At 52.8% G+C, this 18,879-nt stretch overlaps 2 protein-coding genes across 10 annotated transcripts; one reads left to right on the forward strand and one right to left on the reverse strand.

Annotated features, from left to right (window-relative positions):
- Positions 1–21: 21 nt before the first annotated feature.
- Positions 22–7,579, forward strand: Phospho1 (phosphoethanolamine/phosphocholine phosphatase 1). Of its 3 annotated transcripts, XM_087570741.1 has the most exons (4): positions 22–256; positions 4,088–4,199; positions 5,153–5,277; positions 5,907–7,579. In XM_087570741.1, exons 2-4 carry the CDS (start codon positions 4,155–4,157, stop codon positions 6,781–6,783), a joined length of 1,047 nt encoding a protein of 348 aa, XP_087426867.1. In that variant the 5' UTR covers positions 22–256; positions 4,088–4,154; the 3' UTR covers positions 6,784–7,579.
- Positions 7,580–7,804: 225 nt separating this feature from the next.
- Positions 7,805–18,770, reverse strand: Abi3 (ABI family, member 3). 7 transcript variants are annotated; one of them, NM_001013118.1, is made up of 8 exons: positions 18,361–18,770; positions 13,017–13,184; positions 11,373–11,549; positions 9,968–10,053; positions 9,652–9,747; positions 9,286–9,446; positions 8,639–8,764; positions 7,805–8,263 (listed from the first exon to the last, which is right to left on the reverse strand). In NM_001013118.1, the coding sequence occupies exons 1-8, from the start codon at positions 18,484–18,486 to the stop codon at positions 8,100–8,102; spliced, it is 1,104 nt and encodes a 367-aa protein (NP_001013136.1). In that variant the 5' UTR covers positions 18,487–18,770; the 3' UTR covers positions 7,805–8,099. The 7 variants fall into 7 exon arrangements, with proteins under 7 accessions (NP_001013136.1, XP_087428282.1, XP_087428280.1 ...); XM_087572156.1 differs by having other exon boundaries at positions 7,807–8,263; positions 8,639–8,758; positions 9,286–9,443; positions 18,361–18,500; XM_087572154.1 differs by having other exon boundaries at positions 7,807–8,263; positions 9,286–9,443; positions 18,361–18,500.
- Positions 18,771–18,879: the final 109 nt, after the last annotated feature.

Raw genomic sequence — 18,879 nt, forward strand, 5'->3', positions numbered from 1 at the left:
GCCGTGATTGGCTGGGCGCTTGTGACGTGCGGGGACTGCGGTGGGCCCGGGTGCTGCGGCTGCCGCAGCGCCCGCCGCGGCTCGGGCTCTGGCTCCCCGGCATTTAAAGGGGACGCGGCGGCGGCCCCGGGGATGGGGGGCAGGTGGAAGGGACGGAGCAGAAGCACATCATCCACGGTCCCTCGGGGCTGGAGGGACGCGTGAGCCGGAGCTCAGAAATCCGGGGGTGGATAAGACCGCGTCCCCCCCAATTCCCGTAAGCACCCCTTGCTCCATCCTGTCCCCAAATCCCTTAACTAGCCCCCTTCCCACTACTTCCACTCCAAACTCAGCTGGGACAGACAGCGCGACCGCCGCTGCCCCGCATGAGTCCTGGGCTCCGGGAGGACCGCGATCTCAATGTTGGGGTGGGGGCCGTGTGGAGTTTGAGGGTGTTTCATGCGCTTGATGGTGGGGTAATCCCCTGGGGCAGAGAACCGAACCCTCTTCCCCCCTTTTTCCCAGGTTCATGGTGCCCAGTGTCCCTTCATCTCTGGGGACTGTCATAGCTCCCCGCCACCCACAAGTCCTTCCTTCTCCCCGAGCTGCGCACCCCCCGCCCGCATTAGAGCGAAGCGCCCGCCAGCTGGGGGTGTGCCAGAGTGCCTGCTTTCCAGTCACCTCTAAAAATATCTCTCCTGCTACCCCATCGGCAGCTGCCATCTCCCTGCCCCTACCCAGGAAGAATCACCTCTGCTTGTCCACTCCAGGCAGGAACCCCCAGAGGTGATGCCTAGTCCCAGATTCCTCTCTAGCACCAGCGCACAGACCATTACTCCCTAGGACCGGGAAAATTACAGAGCCTCCGGAGCAACGGAGAGTTCAGCTAGTTTAAAAGGCAGTAGAGACCCCTGAGTTTTAATCCTATTTCTGGTGCTGTGTGATGCCCAGGATGCAAGCTGGACCACTCTGCCATCAACACCCCTTCCCCATTAAGGGTTAATGAACAAGTAAGGAGTTTGTAAAGTTGGGACTGTTAGGGGCAGGAATCCTAGCTTAATTGTCAGATCTAATTTCTAGTGATGGACATACTTATTCTTGGGGCAAGGAAGGCTTGACATTTTTGAAGTCCTCACCCCCATTCTCAGCCTGTATGTTTCTTGTGAAAAACTCCCCAAACTTTCCTATGGGCTCTACCCTCTCCCCATTAGGAGAATTTCAAGCTTAGAGCTTCACACACACACACACACACACACACACACACACACACACACACACACACGAACTCCTACCCCACCTTCCCACAGATTTTTTTTTTCTTTTTTTCGGAGCTGGGGATCGAACCCAGGGCCTTGCGCTTGCTAGGCAAGCGCTCTACCGCTGAGCTAAATCCCCAACCCCACCTTCCCACAGATTTAACCTAAAAGTATTTGTATCAAAGGAGAGAGGGAGCAGGCAGAGGCTGTGATATAAAAAATTAGGGCCACAAACATTATCTTAGGTGGAACTAGAGAAGGACTTCCCTCGGCCCCAGAAAATTTGCCTGCTCTAGCATGTTGGAGAGTCCCATTCTCCACAAGGGACTCTGGTGGTCACACAGAATTTTTTTTTGTTGTTTTGTTTTTCTAGACAGGGTTGCTCTGTGTAGCCCTGGCTGTCCTGAAACTCACTCTGTAGACCAGGCTGGTCTCAAACTCAGTTCTACCTGCCTCTGCCGGGATTAAAGGCAGCGTCCTGCACTGCACAGGACTTTATCATTCATCACCTGCCGGAAGTGAGTGACGTTTGGGATGGTTTTTATGGTGGTTGTTTTGAAGCCGGAGGAATTTTCATGTAGTTCAGGCTGGCCTCAAACTCAGATTCTCCTGCTCCCCACTCCCTACATCACCAGGCCAGACAGTTGCCACTGGCCTTTTCCAACACTATAAAGCCAGAAAATAACCAGGGATGAGTCGGGCAAGGACCAGGTGTCTGTGAGGCTGCCTCAGTTTCTGGGAAGAAACCCAGGGTGCCTGGCTTTCTGCAGAGAAAAACAGACAAGATCACCAGAGTGGTGGCTCTGGACTTTAATCCCAGCATTTAGGAGGCAAAGGCAGGAGGATCTCAGTTCAAAGCCAGCCTGGTCTACAGAGAGAGTTGCAGGCCAGCCAAGGTTAGGTAGGGAGACCCTGTCTCACAACAATGGAAAAGATTTCCATAAACACTGGTATTAGTTAAGAACATAATTGTGTCTATCTACTTCTATGAGCCATGAGAAGCTGTCAGCATTGGGACTGATACAATTCTTTCAAAGGAACACAGGCAAGTAGTTGACCCGACACCCCACCCACCCTGCCCCAAGAGATGAAAATTGATCTTGTCAAGAGTATATATTATGTGCCTGGAATCTCTGAACTCAGGAGGCTGTCCAGGTTGGGCCACCCTGCCTCAAAATTAAAAACAAAATACTGGGTTAAGGGTATGCTGTATTGTACCTCTAAAGCTCTGGGGTCAGGCATGACTGGAAGGAAGGAAGGGAGGGAGGCGGGAGGCAGAGGAAGAGAAGAGAAAGTTGGTCTGTGTGGTTGCTGGTGACCCATCTGTATCTTTGTGTCTGTCACTCGCTTCCCTCCTGGCCTGACACTTAATCCCTCTTCGAGATTGCTTTTATAATGGGTGTGGCACCCTCTGACCTTTCACCTTTAACTCTCAACTTGGGACAAAGGTTATATCAGAAGGGATTCCAACAGTGACAGTTCCCCCCAATATCCCTTGCTTGCAGTTCCCTTGCCTACCATCCCTGCCCCCTTTTCTCTCACAAGCTTGACAATGTTGGGCTTCCCAGAGCACTGCTAATTTTTTTTTTTTTTGTTTCTTTTTTTCGGAGCTGGGGACCGAAGCCAGGGCCTTGCGCTTCCTAGGTAAACGCTCTACCACTGAGCTAAATCCCCAACCCCGTAATTTTTGCTAGTGAGTTTTAACCTCTTTCCAATTACTAGCAATAAGTTCTTTGGGAGTGGGGGACACCAAAAGCTACTTCCTATTCCTACTGAAAAGCTTTGCTGTGAGGAAGGGAGGGTGATCTGGATACCTCTCTATAAAGAGGGTTCCAGAGCCTGTGTCCTCTTGGTCCTACCCTAGTCTACTCTGGAGGCATTGGCTTTGCTGCCTTGGGATGGTCAGGGAGTGTCACCTTGAGAGTAAAGAGTTTACGGTGCCACCCATTGCTACCACTAGAGGGCAGCAGCCAGCTAGATTTTTTTTTTTTTTTTTTTTTTTTTTTTTTTTTGGCTATCTCTGCTCTGGTATCTTTCCAATTCTAAGAGGTTGGCCTCTGGTCTCATAGCCTGGGGGTGGAGGGCTGAGGGAGTAGGGAGGCACTCAAAGCTGTAGGTGGTATCTGTGTAGATGCACTAATGAAGGCCCTAACCAAAAGATCATGACCCATGACTCGATCACCTAAACTCCTGCAGAGAGTTCTGCCTGCCCCGTTGGTGAGAATAGATTGGTGCCAGAGTCTCCTATATCCTGAAGGGCCCAGGGCTCTTAGTCTCTAGAGGGTAGGGAAGTGTTTATGAACCAGCTGCCACCCTGCTTAAACAATACAGCCTGAAGGAAGTGAGTTAATCTCTCTGTTCTGTCTTCATGGGTGTGACGAACCATGAATGAGATCAGGAATAAAGGTGATTGGTAAACTGTGTTGCGCCCTACTACTCGTGTGTGGGCAGAAGGCCTTGCCAGACCAGCCTCTGAGAGCTGAAAAATCTCAGACACTTTGAGTGTGTGGCCTTTAGATGAGTCCCTTACTTAATCTGTCTTCGTCTACGATAGCGCCCTCTGTAAACCCTCGGGTAGGCCAGAGCACTGGCCAAAATGCTGTTAACAAGGAACATGGACTCAGTGTACACGTGAGAACCAGGGAGGGGCTCATGGGCTTGATGGAAGAGATCCACAGTCCGGCAGGATGAATATGGACAGGAAGGCCAGTGAGCAGGCTGTCCTTGAACTCACTCCATAGACCGGGCTGGCCTCAAACTCACAGAGATCCACCTGCCTCTGCCTCTCAAGTGCTGGGACTAAAGTGCTCCAAATAAACAGGTATGGACTTTTGTGTTTTCCCCCTTCCCAGGAGCTCTGGATGACAACTGGAGACCAACCAAGTTTCTAAAGGTGGAACTCAGGATAATACACTGACAATGAGTGGGTGCTTTCCGGTTGTTGGATTACGATGCCTGTCTAGGGTAAGTGGTGCCCTTCAGGATGAGGCCTCAAGCCCCTACTTTTCCACCCTGGGGTAGGAGAAGATTTGCCCTCTCCACTGGAGCTTTATGAATCCCCTGAAAATTTCTCTGCTGTAGATAGATCCTAGTGTGGCATATAATAACAAGGCAAGTCAGAGATTCCTCAGGCTGGTGCCAAATCCCCAGGGTGACTCCTGCAGGGAGAACGTGGAGAAGACAGTCCTCTGGGGGAGACAGGTAGCCAGGCTCCAATACAAACTCTGAAGTGAGCTTGAACTTTTGTTTTACAAAGTTGTGCCAGGCCATCAGCGCCCCAGAGATAATAAGGGTAGGGGTGAGGTCTTGGGGATGTCGCTCGGTTGTTCTGTTAATGCCAGCACTGGGAAGGTGGACCGGGAGGTTCAGGAGTTCATCTTCATCCACACAGCAAGTTTGAGGTCAGCCTGAGCTATAGAGGACCCATTCTTTAAAAAGCAAGAAGCAGGTGTGTGGCGGAGAAACCAGGTTCTGTGTTGGATATTTCCTGCATGGGCTAGGTAGTGCATGCTGGGAGACAGAAAGGCAAGGTGTGTGATGCGTGTTCTAGGATTTACAGGATCTGTCTCTCTGCCCCTCTCCTATAGCTGCTGGCAAACAAAGGTGGCAGGGACACGCAGATGGGGGACCCTGCTGTGTCCATGTGCTCGCTTTTCTTTTGTGTCCCAGTCCTCCCATTGTATCCCCATCTCCCAAGCTGTTCCTCCTTTGCCAACTTCCCAAAAGATGACTCTGACCCAAAGTCTCACTACCTACAGCACCCCCACTGCGATCCAGCAGCCTACTCTACCCTCCCTGCCTGACTTCACCTCAGACATCCCCTCCCCTCACACCCTCTCACATAGCTGCCCACCCCTGCCTCCCTCTGCCCTTTTAGCCACTGCCGCTCTCTTCCCTCCCCCCCACCTGTCTCCCAGGTATGCCGTGGCCTGGTGAGAGGGGCTCCCACCACCTCCTTAAGCCCCATTGCTTCTCCTGCTGCCTGCTTGCTTCGGACTCTGGCAGAAACCCCACCTGCTGGCACGTGCTTCCCAGGGAATTGGCAAGTGATTAGCATAGGCAGAAGCACAGGGCCCCTCCCACAGCTCCAAAAGAGCCTCCCTGGGTCTTGTGTGGTCTGCATATCTGTAATTTCAAGGGCTAAAATCTAGTTCTCTGGCCAGGCAGGGGCACTTGGCTTCTAGGCCTGGCACTTCTTGATATCCAGGTCCAGGAAAGACCTGACACTCATCGCCCACCTGCCTTGGTGATGCTAATGACTTCCGCTGGAGCCTGTCTCCTCCATTAATCCTTGATCCCACAAAGATCACAGGGAAAAGGAAACTGCTCCCAGCCCTGGGCACATGAATCTTCTGTCCACTCTGCTGTGTCAGAGCAAAGGATGTGGGTTTGCCTACTATTGTCTAAACACCAGCAGAAGTCTCCAACCAGTGGAGGAGTCTCAAGGAGTGACCCTTGATAAGTCATCCCTTCTCCCAAGTTGACCGTTGCTAAGCCCCCAGAGATCCTATGAGAGCAGCAGAAACTGAAGCCAAGGAAGCCTTTGGCTTCAAGACTAGCACGGCCCCTTTGCGTCGACCCCAGTACGATTGAGAGACAGGCAAGGGATGGCGGGATGTGGGTAACACATTGGTTCCATCTCCAGCTTAACCAGCCTTGGGTCCTCCTCAGGTCTTGGATGTGCCAGCGACCCTGGCTGTGGCCCGCTAATCAGCCTCTCCCTGGCCGGCTCCCGCCGCGCCGCCTCTCGCTTGCCCCCTCCTCCTGCTCCTCTTCCCCCTGCTCCCAGGACGGCAGGATGGCCGCGCCGGGCGCGCCTCGCTTCCTCCTGACCTTCGACTTCGATGAGACCATTGTGGATGAGAACAGCGACGACTCGATCGTGCGTGCTGCGCCAGGCCAGCAACTGCCCGAGAGCCTGCGTGCCACCTATCGGGAGGGCTACTACAATGAGTACATGCAACGCGTCTTCAAGTACCTGGGTGAGCAGGGAGTACGGCCCCGGGACCTGCGCGCTGTCTACGAGACCATCCCCCTGTCGCCAGGCATGGGCGATTTGTTGCAGTTCATAGCCAAACAGGGCTCCTGCTTCGAGGTTATTCTCATTTCGGATGCCAACACCTTCGGTGTGGAGAGTGCCCTGCGTGCCGCTGGCCACCACAGTTTATTCCGCCGCATCCTCAGCAACCCGTCGGGGCCCGATGCGCGGGGACTGCTGACGCTGCGGCCCTTCCACACGCACAGCTGCTCGCGCTGCCCCGCCAACATGTGCAAGCACAAGGTGCTCAGCGAATACCTGCGTGAGCGGGCCCGCGACGGCGTGCACTTCGAGCGCCTCTTCTATGTGGGTGATGGTGCAAATGACTTCTGCCCCATGGGGCTGCTAGCGGGCGGGGATGTAGCCTTCCCACGCCGCGGCTACCCCATGCACCGCCTCATCCAAGAGGCACAGAAGGCTGAGCCCAGTTCCTTCCGCGCCCACGTGGTGCCCTGGGAAACGGCCGCCGACGTGCGCCAACATCTGCAACAGGTGCTGAAGATGTGCTGAAGACCATCGCCTGCAAGGAGTGCCCGGGACAACCAGCGGAGGAGGGGCGGGACTGGGAATTGGTTAGGACCACCTAGTTTTACTACCCTCCCTCTTTCCTTTCCGCTTTGCTGTGCTCCTCTGGTCGGTTCTGAAATTCGGTCCGCTTGTGGCTGGGAGCTGGGGCTTCAGAGCCGTCCCTGTCTCTGCAGTTAACACAGCTCAGCTGCCTTCCCTCCAGGGAGGTGAGCACCCCTTGGAAGGCAGGCAGTGTCCCTCGAACTGAGAGGAACGGGCTCCTAGAAGTTGGGAGAAAGAACATCTCCCACTTACTTTAGCTGCTGCATAACCTCCTCTGCCCAGCCTTTCAAACGGACTCAGGATCCCCCAATCCGCATGCCAGCACCAGATTTCCTCGCGGCAGACCTATGATGCTCTCAGAAGACAACTCTAGGTCTCTCGGTCTTGCTTCAGCCAACGCAACCCTATACTGCCGCTGCGCTGGCTGCGCCTTGTTTCCTTCCCACCCCCCCACCTCACCCCCGCCAGACACACACCCCCCCCCCCAAGGAAGAAAAAGCCAGAAGGAACAACCGCCTCTTGCTGGTGGAACGAGGTAAAGCCAACCAATGACCTCGGAGAGTGTGATGACAAATCCTCGCACTCCGGCAAGAGACCAGGGACTTCACCAAAGTCGTCCCCGCCTCATCCCCCTCCACCCCTATGGAACAGAAAGCCATGTTTTTAAGCAGAGCCAGGGAAACCCAAGCCCCTCCCCTCTCTGGAGTTTCAGACCAATAAAGGAGGTGAAGGGGGACACAGGGACTCATTCTCTCTCGAGCCAAGGTGCGGGGGGAGGGGGGAGAGGTGCCTCTGCTCTCAGGGAGCCCCATTTAAGTAGTGGGGACATGAGGCACCCAGAGAATGGCTGCTTGTGATTGTCAGAGGCCTAGATGGAGAGTCTTGGGGCGGTTTGCAGGGCTCAAGCCTGTTCCTTTTCCATCACTCCCTGTCAGGCCCTCTAGCCCTTTGGGGCAACTACCAGGAGGTCAACAGTTTTATTCAATGCTGGCGATCGGTGCATGAGCTAGGGGGTCCTCTGGGCAAGGTGCTTAAACTTAACTTCTTGGTTTGTTTTGTTTTGTTCTTGCCATCTGGAGCAATCGTCCTCAGTACCACCACTCTCTAGCCCATCCCATACCCCTTCCTACTGCTGTGTGGGACTGAACACAGTTCACAGCCCAAGAGGTAGACAGGTCCTTAGTCCAGCTTTGAGTGGAAGGTGGCTTCTTGGGGCTCAAGAGGCCCACCAAAGAGGCAGGGACAGATCTGGGCTGTCAGCAGCTGGGCTCCACATAGTTCCCTGGGAAGAATCCAGTGCCCTCTGAGCTGACACCCTCACACCAGCCATCTGAGTAGCGTCGAGTGACACAGATGACGGTTCCTTCAGAAAAGGAGAGCTCATTGTCCTTCTGCCGGGTGTATGGGTACAGCGTCACCACTGCGGGGGCAGGGAAAGAACCTTGTGAGGTGTCCCCTCTGTCACACACACCCACCCACAATGAAACAGGAACTATAATACTAGGCTCCAGGGAGAATGTGGGGAGGAGGCTGCATGGGGACCTTCAGAACGGTCACACCTCTCCCAGGTACTACTCAGTACCAGGCCTCCCCGCTCTTTCCTACCCGGCTTCAGAACTCAGATCATCAGAAAAGGAGGGGATGGAGAACAAAATAGGGTCACTGAGGCAGGGAAGCGGATGCCTCTGGGATGGGGAGTGAAGGTCAAAGTATCGTTAACCAGAAACCTGCCGTTAACCAGAAACCCGCTGCCGTTGGATTCTGGTGCCTTTCAGTCCTGAGAGTACAAAGGTACCTTTCTCCAAGTAGGCAGCAGGGACCCAGCTGGGCTCATCCGGTCCAAAACCTGGTGGAGGCGGAGGCAGCAGCCCCAGTTCATCCCCCTGTAGAGCCGGAGGAGGAGGCAGGGGCAACTCTGTTTCTGGGAAGAAGATGAAACATGTAAAGGTGCCCTGGGTCACCCTGCAGTGTCCTTAATATTCCTGTCATCACTCACAATGTGCTAGCCCACTGCTGGTGGACAGTCAGTCCCTAGGCTTAAGCTATAAAGGTCCTATTGGGTTTTTAAAGAATTATTTTTTCAATATATATATTCAATATATATATTGGAAAAAATATATATGCATATATATATATATATATATATATATATATATATATATATATATAATGAAAGCTGCTTTCAGACCTACCAGAAGAGGGCATCAGATCCCACTACAGATGATTGTGAGCCACCACATGGTTGCTGGGACTTGAACTCAGAACCTCTGGAAGAGCAGTCAGTGCCCTTAACACTGAGTCAGCCCCCAAAGGGGCCTATTAAATGAGAAGCTTTGAACATAGTGCAAAATAGTCTTGGTTCACTGCTTCCCAGGGGTTCCTGAAGGGCACAGAGCTGGATGAGAGACTCAAGATGAGTTATTAAGAAGATGGGACACTTACCCGGAGGGGGCTGGGACTCCTCCATCGGAGGGGGCAGCAAGAAGATCTCAGCAGGCAATGGTGGAGGAGGTGGAGTTACAGGCGCTATAGGTGGAGGAGGCGGGGTTGCAGGTGCTACCTGTCCCTTGGACTGGGGGATCCCACTGGCACCTTCTGCACTGCTAAAAGACCAGACCATATACTGATGAGGAATGCCTTCTAGCCCAGCAGCCCGGAGGGTCCCCACCCTTCCTAGCAAAATCTAGCCTAAAATTATTTTCCCCAGCCAGTGGTCCTTAGTTTTCTCAACCAGAAGTCTGGGTGGAGATCTCCTCTCAAGATCCACCTACTGTCTACCCACCCACAAGGCTAGACTCAAGCGCTCACCCTGCGGAGGCCAAGGAAGACACAGAGGAGGCAGCGGAGAGCTTGCCGTCTGGCACCGCTGGGAGCTGCACCGGCTCAGGGATCCGGGGTGGTCTCCTGCGGGGGTGGAGTAGGGTGGCATGAGGAGGGAGGGGTCTCTGCTTTACAGGGTTTAGGATTGAGGAAGGGCGACTCGCGGAGGGAGAAAGAAGCTGGGCGCGAGGCGCCGGAGCATCAAGGCGCCAGGTGCTGGGGGAGGGAGAGGGGGGAGTGGGGGAAGCAGTTGAGAACCACGAGTGGCTGGGCAGGGCTGGTTGGCATGGCCTTGAGGCCTCACCCCAGCGTGGCAGAGGCAGGTGTAGCGGGCGCCTTTATGCTCTTGCGAGACAGGGTCCCGGTCCGTGACAGCTGTGTGCTCAAGTCCTGAAGGGAGAAGGATCGGGTTGACATCTGGGACAAGGGGAACCATTCTCACCCTAATCCCTGGGAGGAAATGGGGGAGGGGAGGGCGAGAACTGGGAGGGCTAGCCAGACTCAGCAAGTTCCTACTTCCACTTCTCAGCGCTCCTCCCGCCCTACCCCTACCCCTACCTCCACCCCTACCCCTTAAGCCTGCAGCAGGTCCCTCAGAGCCATCCCACAGAAATAAACCCACAGTACAGACGCGTCTGAGAGCCACTTCCTCTGCATAGCCACAGTGAGTGAGTTGGCCTTTTGCACCCCCACACCTTCTCAAATTCCCAGGGGGCTGGGTGACTTGGTGGCCCTTAGTTCTTATTAGGTTTGTGCTCTGGCACGAGCTGAGGAGCGGACAGAGACAGGACACAGGAAACTCATCATTTTCTATAAACCTCCCACATTCACGGCATAGGCATGGCAGAACCCAAGACACTTAGGAGTGACAGGGTGCAACTCCTGAGGCAAGAGACACCTCGGTAGCTTTGGGACTTCCCGCAGCATGAGCACCTGAGGCTCATGCTCTCTGTCACCCTGCCCCACTAGAGATAAGACTGGGACAGCGGAATAAAGGGTAAGTTAGAGGCTGGGCATAAAGCTCAGGGGTGGAGCTTCTGCTGAGTTTGTAGAAGGTATGGGTTTCATCCACTGCCCCAGCAAAAGAAAAACAAAAGATAAGACAGCTAGACAGGAAAAAAGGAACGTATAGGGACCTGGGGACTGAAGGAAAGAGCTATTTTCTCTTCTGGGGTCTGACATGACATCAAGGGGTTAAGACCCAGGAAAGCTTCTAATCTAATCTGACATGAACCAGTGGGGACAAAAACGTGATAAGCCCCTCCACCAACTCTCCTTTCTGTTGTTACCTCCTGTCCCTACCACCAGCATCCTGGAGTGACTTTTTAGAGCAATGACCTCAAACCCCCAGACAGAGGAAGTTGCTGTTCTCATGTGGTTGAGGAGTGGTTCTCATGCACGCCCTGATTCCCTTCCCCCTCTTCCCCTTCACACACACACACACACACACACACACACACACACACACACACACACCACACACACCACGACCCATTCGGGGGGTTGGGGCAGGAACAGCTCATGATCTTCCAGGAGCAATGTCGGAGTGCAGGGTAGTTAAGAACTTTGAGAGAGCATGGAGTTTAGGCCATGCGTCCTGGAGTGTGAGAGAGGAAAGGGGGCTGTGAGGTAGTACAAAAGCTTGGGAAGAGGGAGGGAGCTACATGGCAGACAGGGTGGGCAGCGGGGAAGAGCAGAGTTCTCCTTACCTTGACTCCATGGCCAACATCATCCAAGCAGGCAAAGTTGAGGGGTTTTCTGCAGTAGGGAGTGAGGGGAGGCAGGCTCTCAGGAGGGATGACCTTCTGGCTAGGGGGCAGCCGCACGACAGTGGCCAACGTGCCAATCTCCCTTCTGGCTACTTTCTCCAGGTGCATGTTCACCATCTACACGACAAAATTGGGAGGGGGAAGGGGACCATGAGAAACAGCCTGTACCTCACCATTTCCTTTAAGAGAAGGAGACTGCTCCAGAGGCAGAGGCAGGTAGGTAAATCTCTGGGAGTTTGAGTCCAACCTGTTCTACATGATGGGTTCTAGACTAGCCAGTGAGACCCTGTCTCAAAAGAGGGGAGGAAGAAAGCATGGGGACTGTGGGGGGACAGGGAATCCCAAGAATTCCTAAAGAATCCCAAGGCCATACAGTAACTGGAGAAAGAGTAGCAGGGAAGGATGAAGCCACTTTGGAGCAACTTCCTGAGAGACGAGAATAAGGGTTATTATTAGCCATGCAGGAACCAGAAGAGAAGGGAGAAAAAAAAAAAACCCTAGGGTTGCTGGGAAGGGCTTGAAGGACAGCCCAGGCTTTGGTGCAGAAGGGCGTACTGTGGAGGTGACAGAGAAAGGTAACTAAATCAGCTCTCCCCTTTAGTGGACTAGTGTGTGAATTAACTTCCTCTTGGAATGTTCCCTCCGGCCTTGAGGGGTGGGACCTTGGGCCTCTTCAGGAAGAAGAGGAAAACACACCCCACACACTGACACCCTCCCCCTTGGGAACATAACGGTCAGGCCAAAAGTCTAACTCTCATATGCCTTGTGGGGTCAAGGATCCAGGAAGGAAGGCTGAAAGTATTTATGAACCAAGGGTAGGTATTTATGAGCCAAGGGGTAGGGACTCTGTACATTGTTAGCAGGGACTCCTGTGGGGCCAAAGATGGGCTGGTCTACTTGCCTAGCCTGAGTGGAGGGCATTTACTAATCATTGAATATATTCCAATGAAGACAGGATGGCCTGTGGTCTCTCCTGTTCTCTGCAGGTATTATGAACAGCAAACAATTAGACATTCAGAATCACATTCAGAGAGAGGAGAGAGATGGGGGGGGGGGGAGGGAGAGAGAGAGAGAGAGAGAGAGAGAGAGAGGAAGAGAGGGAGAGAGAAAGAAAGGGAGAGAGAGAGAGGGAGAGAGAGAGGAAGAGAGGGAGAGAGGGAGAGAGAGGGAAGGAAAGGGAGAGGGAGAGAGAGAGGGAGAGGGAGAGAGAGGGAAAGAGAGGGAGAGAGAGAGGGAGAGAGAAAGAGAGAGGGAAGGAGGAGGAGAGAGGGAGAGGGAGGAAGAGAGAGGGAGTGAGAGAGGGAGGGAGAGAGAAGGAGAGAGAGAGGGAGAGAGAAAGAGAGAGGGAAGGAGAGGGAGAGAGAGAGGGAGAGTCTACTTTCAGAGAACCTTGTATCTAATGGGGTAGCAAGAACCCCACTAAGACATAGCCATAATAGACATCTCCAAAGTTCAGAACGTGACAACCTTCTGTAGTCAAATTGACCAGGCAGACACGGAGAAAATCAAGGGACCTTTGTCACAGAGGCTATCTGAGTTAGAGGAAGAGCAGGATGGAAAGGGGACGCCTTCCCACGTCCTTACCTGGCCCAGTGTGCTCATCTTGGCTTCCACCTGCCGCAGGGCAGCACCCTGTAGATCCAGCATTCGAAGCGTGTGCCCCGCCAGGTTACCCACTTGATAGGCTACACTGGCCAGGGCCTGGGTGGTGAAAGCCATCGTCTCTTCCAGCGCCTTCCGCTTGTCTGTGGCCTGAAATACACACAGCCTTGGCCCGAGGCCAGCACATACCACTGCTTCCTTAGCAGAGTAGGACGGAGCCAGAAGAGAATCTAAGGAAGGCGGAGCTGAACTCGGAGAAAGCCGAGGTCCTTGGATGCCAGAGGTAGCTTCCGGAAGGATGATGTTGTAGTGAGAAGGACATGGGAGGACGGTGCAAGGAACGTTGGGAAAGCAAATCACAGCCTGAGAGAACTGGAGGTGGGGGTCGGGGCAGGAATCCTGTCCTCCAGTAGTGGAGCTGAGGACAGAGTTGAGAGGACCCTACTGCCTTCCTCAGCAAATGTCTCCTGGCAGGCTGGCTGGTGAGGGGAAGGTGAAGCTGGCTGGAGGAGACATCCCCCACTTAAAAACCAACCAGCCAATAGCAGGGTTTTACTTATAAACCAAAGTCCCCAAACCAAAGGGAGGCCAGAAGTGACAGCCCCTGTTGACCTTACTTCCTTAGCCCCAACCCTCAGGAAGGTGTGTGGGAACCGAGAGAGGGGCACTGTGTCCTCTCATTCCCTCTGACAGATTCCTAACATGCTTCTCTTCTTCTCTTTCTTCTTCTGTTTCTTTTCCTTCTTTCTTTCTTTCTTTCTTTTTTCTTTTTCCATTTTTGGAACAGGGTCTCGTGTATTATAGGCCTCAAACTCTTGTATAACCAAGGCTGGCCTTGAACTCCTGATCCTCCTGCCTCCAGCTCCTAAGTACTAGGATTGCAGGTGTGTGCCAGTGCAGCTGGCTCTATCATCATCATCATCATTGATGTTGTTGTTGTTGTTGTTATTGTTATTATTATTACTATTATGTTTTTTGAGACAGGGTTTCTCTGCGTAGCCTTGGCTGTCCTGGAACTCACTCTGTAGACCAGGCTGGCCTTGAACTCAGAGATCCACCTGCCTCTGCCTCCTGAATGCTGGGATCAAAGGCATGAGACATCCTCATCTGCCCGTGAACCGTTGGCTTTAAAATACCATCCTTCCCCTTACACACATCCCTCCCTTCTCTCCAGCCACACTGGCTACTGATGTTCTAATCCCTGGCAAGCGGGATTGTTCCTACCTCTGGGCCTTCGCACCTACGGTTCTTAGAGCTCTTTTAACCTGAGGTTCCAGCTTCTCCATTTCTCTCTGCGCCCTAAGCTTTTACCCAGCTCTCCTTTATGACATACCATACTTGCCCTGTTCTTTTTTTATTTCTTGTCACCCCTTCCCCCATCCAAAGACAAATACCATGAAGACAGAAAGCTAATCCATCCTGTTCTGCATCCTATGCTGACATAGTCCCTGACACACAGAAGATAGTCAATCAATGTGCATTGGTAGGATGATTGACAGGTCAAAGGGGAACCAAACGTTAGCTGGATAGCTTCCTACTGCTTGCCAGACACTGACCAGTGCCACACTGCCAGTCACTGGGAAAGGGGTGGCCAGTGAGTGGCTAAAGACAAAAATGGACTCTCTTTTTTTTCGGTCCCAGACCAGACCTTCAGGGCTGGGTAAACTTGCTTCACCAAGCAGCTTCCCCCTTCCCCATCAACCATGGGCTTGCTGCACTGAAGCCTGTCCTTTTGGGCGGTGGTGGGAGGCAGAGGGGAACCCAAGGCAATTTGGAGCGGCAGTGATCTGACGGACAAGGCTGCACACCCATGGCTTGGAACTTTGTGTACTCCATAGGACCTGTCACTGGTGCTATCAGAGCTGTGTCCTCTGTGAGATTTCTCTGTATTCCTCTCACACGATCAGAACTAGAACCTTCTGGAAAACCCGCACCGCGGTCCTTCCCTTCCCCACTTTTCTGTTCTGACAGCAGGAGAGCGATGTTCATTTGTGTGCTGATTTACATGTCATCTGCAAATGCGATACATTTCTCATCCCATCAGCTATGCCACCCAGAGCACTGGCTAGGCAAGAGGCTAGAGAGGACTGCAGGCTGCGCTCTAGGTCTTTGTTCTATAGGTGAGAAAGCAGCCCCCTGTGCCTGTTACCCAGCCCTACCCAGCCTGGCACATGGACTTTGCAACCCAAACAAGAAACGTGTCTGTTTGGGCCCAGCTCTGGGTTCTTCTAGCCCAGATGTCTCTAACCTCTAGCTTTAATCTTGGTCCAAAGTCAGGTCTGGAGGAACAAGAGACTGGGATCCTTCACCTAAGCTGTCATGCAAATGAGTCTGTTTTTACACTCAGTCAACCCTGACTGAGAACCCTGCACAGACCCATTTGTCACCTGCATGGGTTTCTGACACTCAGTTGGAGAAAGATGGGACAGAGGCCTTCTTAAAGACATCACCCAAAAATTTTCCTCTGTGATAACATTTGAAATGTAGATAAATATCTCTAAAAAACATGGGTTGGGGATTTAGCTCAGTGGTAGAGTGCTTGCCTAGCAAGCACAAGGCCCTGGGTTCGGTCTCCAGCTCCGAAAAAAAGAAAAGAAAAAAAAAAAAAACAAAAAAAATAGCTGCTACGTTTATTCTGCCCTTCTTAAAGGATGATGGGCCCTGGGTAACCGGTTCTACACATTGTTCCGATTCATACTTGCAAACAGCTTGGAGAAGGTATAGAGTTTAAAAGGAACCTCATCCCACCCCCAAATTGTGGCACAGTCCTGTCATTCATTTCAGTCTTCTGGAGGGGCGGGGGGGAGGTCGTGGTGAGGCAGACAGGCCCTAAATTCAAGACCAGTCTGAGCTACAGAGAGGCAATATTGGAAGGAAGGAAAAAAGAAAAACAGAAACAAAGAAAAGAAGAAAGAAAGACCATGCAATGGGAGACTCGCCACACCTTCCTAAGTTAAGTGGCAGACCTGGTGACTCAGCTTTGTGGCTTCAGGTCCCGTGTGCACACCAATTGTACACATGGGATTGCACCCACTAGCAGCACTGTGAGGGATGGGACGACATCATGGAACACAAAAGGCTGTCTCCTTCCCCGCCAGGGGAGCCTGCCTACGTGCTAGCAGGCAGGATAGGTATATAAGCCACATGGCAGATCATCTATCTACAGACTGTCACTCGGTGTCTCTGTCTGTCTCTGTGTCTGTCTGTCTGTCTCTATCTGTCTCTGTGTATATGTCGGTCTCTCTGTGTCTGTCTGTCTCTATTTGTCTCTGTGTGTATGTCGGTCTCTCTGTCTGTCTGTCTGTCTCTCTCTCTCTCTCACACACACACACACACACACACACACACACTCACACACACCAGAATGACACTCAAGGTAGCACTGTGGCTTGAAGGGTTAAGAACTGGGCCCAAGAGTCAGAATCCTGGTCGTTCTTTTATTTGGGATTTCCATTTGCTGTTTTTGATCTATTAGAGGGAGTGTCCTGCTATGCAATCCTGACTAACGTGGACTCTCTATGTAGACTAGAACATAGGTAGAACGTTCTAAGATCCTCCTGCTGTAGTCTCCCAAGAACTGGCATCAGGAGTATGGGCCACCACAGCCAGCCAGCATTCCAAGTTGGAATCCTGTCTCGGTGACTACCTTGGAGGCCTCTGGAGACGGAGTCTAACCCTTTCCAAACCCCAGCTTTCTCACTGGGAAGTGTGCACAGCGCTCACCTGGAAGGACTGAGGAAGGCTGTGGGAGGGTACGTTGAGAACTTGGCCATCATTGCCTCTTCGCTCTCCCATTTCCCATAGGCCTTTGGTTCTTTTTTCTCCCCAGCCCCCTCATAACAGGAGGAGGCCCCTGGTGTTATCTCACCGTCTGGCTAGGTGTAAGAGGTTGCAGACTTGGCCTGTCACTCTTAATGTTGGCCATTGTTTTTAAAGATTTATATATGTATATGAGTACACCGTAGCTGTCTTCAGACACACCAGAAGAGAGCATTGGATCCCATTACAGATGGCTATGAACCACCATGTGCTTGCTGGGAATTGAACTCAGGTCCTCTGGAAGAACAGTCAGTGCTTTTAACTGCTGAGCCATCTCTCCAGTCCAGCCTGTCGCTCTTAATGGAGCAGAGGAAACCGAGGACAAGGAGTGCAGATAAGCTTTCCCAAGCCAGCCATACACCGTGTCAGACATGTGGACAGATGGAGAGAAAGGGGCTCAGGTGAGAAGGCAGGGCAGCCATGCTTGGCTCTGTGATGCAGAGCTGGGTGACTCCGGAGAAGCCACCTCTACACACACACACACACACACACACACACACACACACACACACACACACACGCTTTACGCTACCGTTTTCACATTCATAAAACAAGAATTATAGTCTTTGTCTCACATGGTGGCTGTGAGGATTGACAAAGGAGTAGGCGGATAGTCATGAAGTCCTCTCTGCCTCTCTTCTCTCCCCAGGAATCAATGTTATGTGAACAAGACTGACTACTCCAGGGTGAAGTGAGGCTTAGCTCAGCAGAAGAGCTCTTCCCAGACAGCCCTGGGCTCCCCTCCCAATACCTTAAGAAACTGTAACAAGGGGCTGGGGATTTAGCTCAGTGGTAGAGCGCTTAACTAGGACGCGAAAGGCCCTGGGTTAGGTCCCCAGCTCCGAAAAAAAAGAACCAAAAAAAAAAAAAAAAAAAAAAAAAAGAAAGAAAGAAACTGTAACAAAACATCTGTCCCAAACAATGGCCAGGAGAGGTGGTAGAAGCCTGTAATCCCAGCACTAAGGGAAGGCTGACACAAGAGGACGGTAGATCTGAGGCCAGCCTGGGCTACAGAGAACTCAAGGTCAGCCTGGGCTATAGTGAACTCAAGGCCAGCCTAGGCCATACAATGATACCACATCTCAAAAACCATCTGAAGCTGCTCTACAGTGCCTCATTTCCCAGCAGCCACCGGTTCTCTCATCAGGATCTGCTCTGACTCTCCTCTGTTCTCTTTCAAAACGTCAAGGAACAAACCCCCTTCCCGTGTGTGGGAAGTTTTTGACTGCCATAGACCAACTTGAAGACAGTACCAGCACCTGTGAGAAGGATGATCTGTGGTAAGGTGGGAGAATCGATTACAGATACAGTGATATTCACGTATCCTCTACCTCTGAGGCTGTGTCCCGGGAACAAGGGTTGTGGCGCTTTGGAAGCACTGAGATGGCGCTGATGCCTAAAGATTGCTCAGCCAAGGTGGGAACAGATACCTGTCAGATGACCCTGCCAGAGGGACTGTGCTGCGGTCCCCTCGAGGTATATCCTGGCACGAGCCCTCTCCACTTACCTGCAAGTAGTTATCCTCACAGTAGTTGGCCACCCGTAGCAGGGCGCTGTGGTTGCCCCGCAGAGCCTCCCGGCCCGTGGGGATATCGAACTCCTGCAACTGCTGCAGCTGCTGCAGCTCCGCCATGGCTCGGCCTCGGTGGGGTTCCCTGGGGAGCCTGCTGGGTTTTGAGCCTCACCCTGCCCCTGATTGGCCGCTCTGCCTTCCCTCCCTCTGCTTTTGGTTTCCTCTGAGTGAGAGACCCAAACCTGCCTGCAAAGGGGTAGGCATGCTCATTCCGGGACAAGAGGAAGTCAGGCCCTGGGCCCTGGGCCTGGGCCTCTCTGTCCCCTGCTCAGGAGAAGGGGGAAGCCAGGGGCCTGTTGGGGCCTCAGCCTCCCAATCTCACCAGGCAAAGGAAGCCAAGGTCGGGGCATCTGTGATTGCTCCCTGGTCCTGGAGAGGAAGCTAGTTGATGGGGGGATGGGGTAGTAGAGACAGGAGGAAGGGGCTGGCCTGCTACGGGAGTGGATTTTCCAC

Source organism: Rattus norvegicus, chromosome 10, assembly GCF_021556685.1.
Source record: "Rattus norvegicus strain SHRSP/BbbUtx chromosome 10, alternate assembly SHRSP_T2T, whole genome shotgun sequence".
In the NCBI taxonomy this organism is placed as follows: Eukaryota; Metazoa; Chordata; class Mammalia; order Rodentia; family Muridae; genus Rattus; species Rattus norvegicus.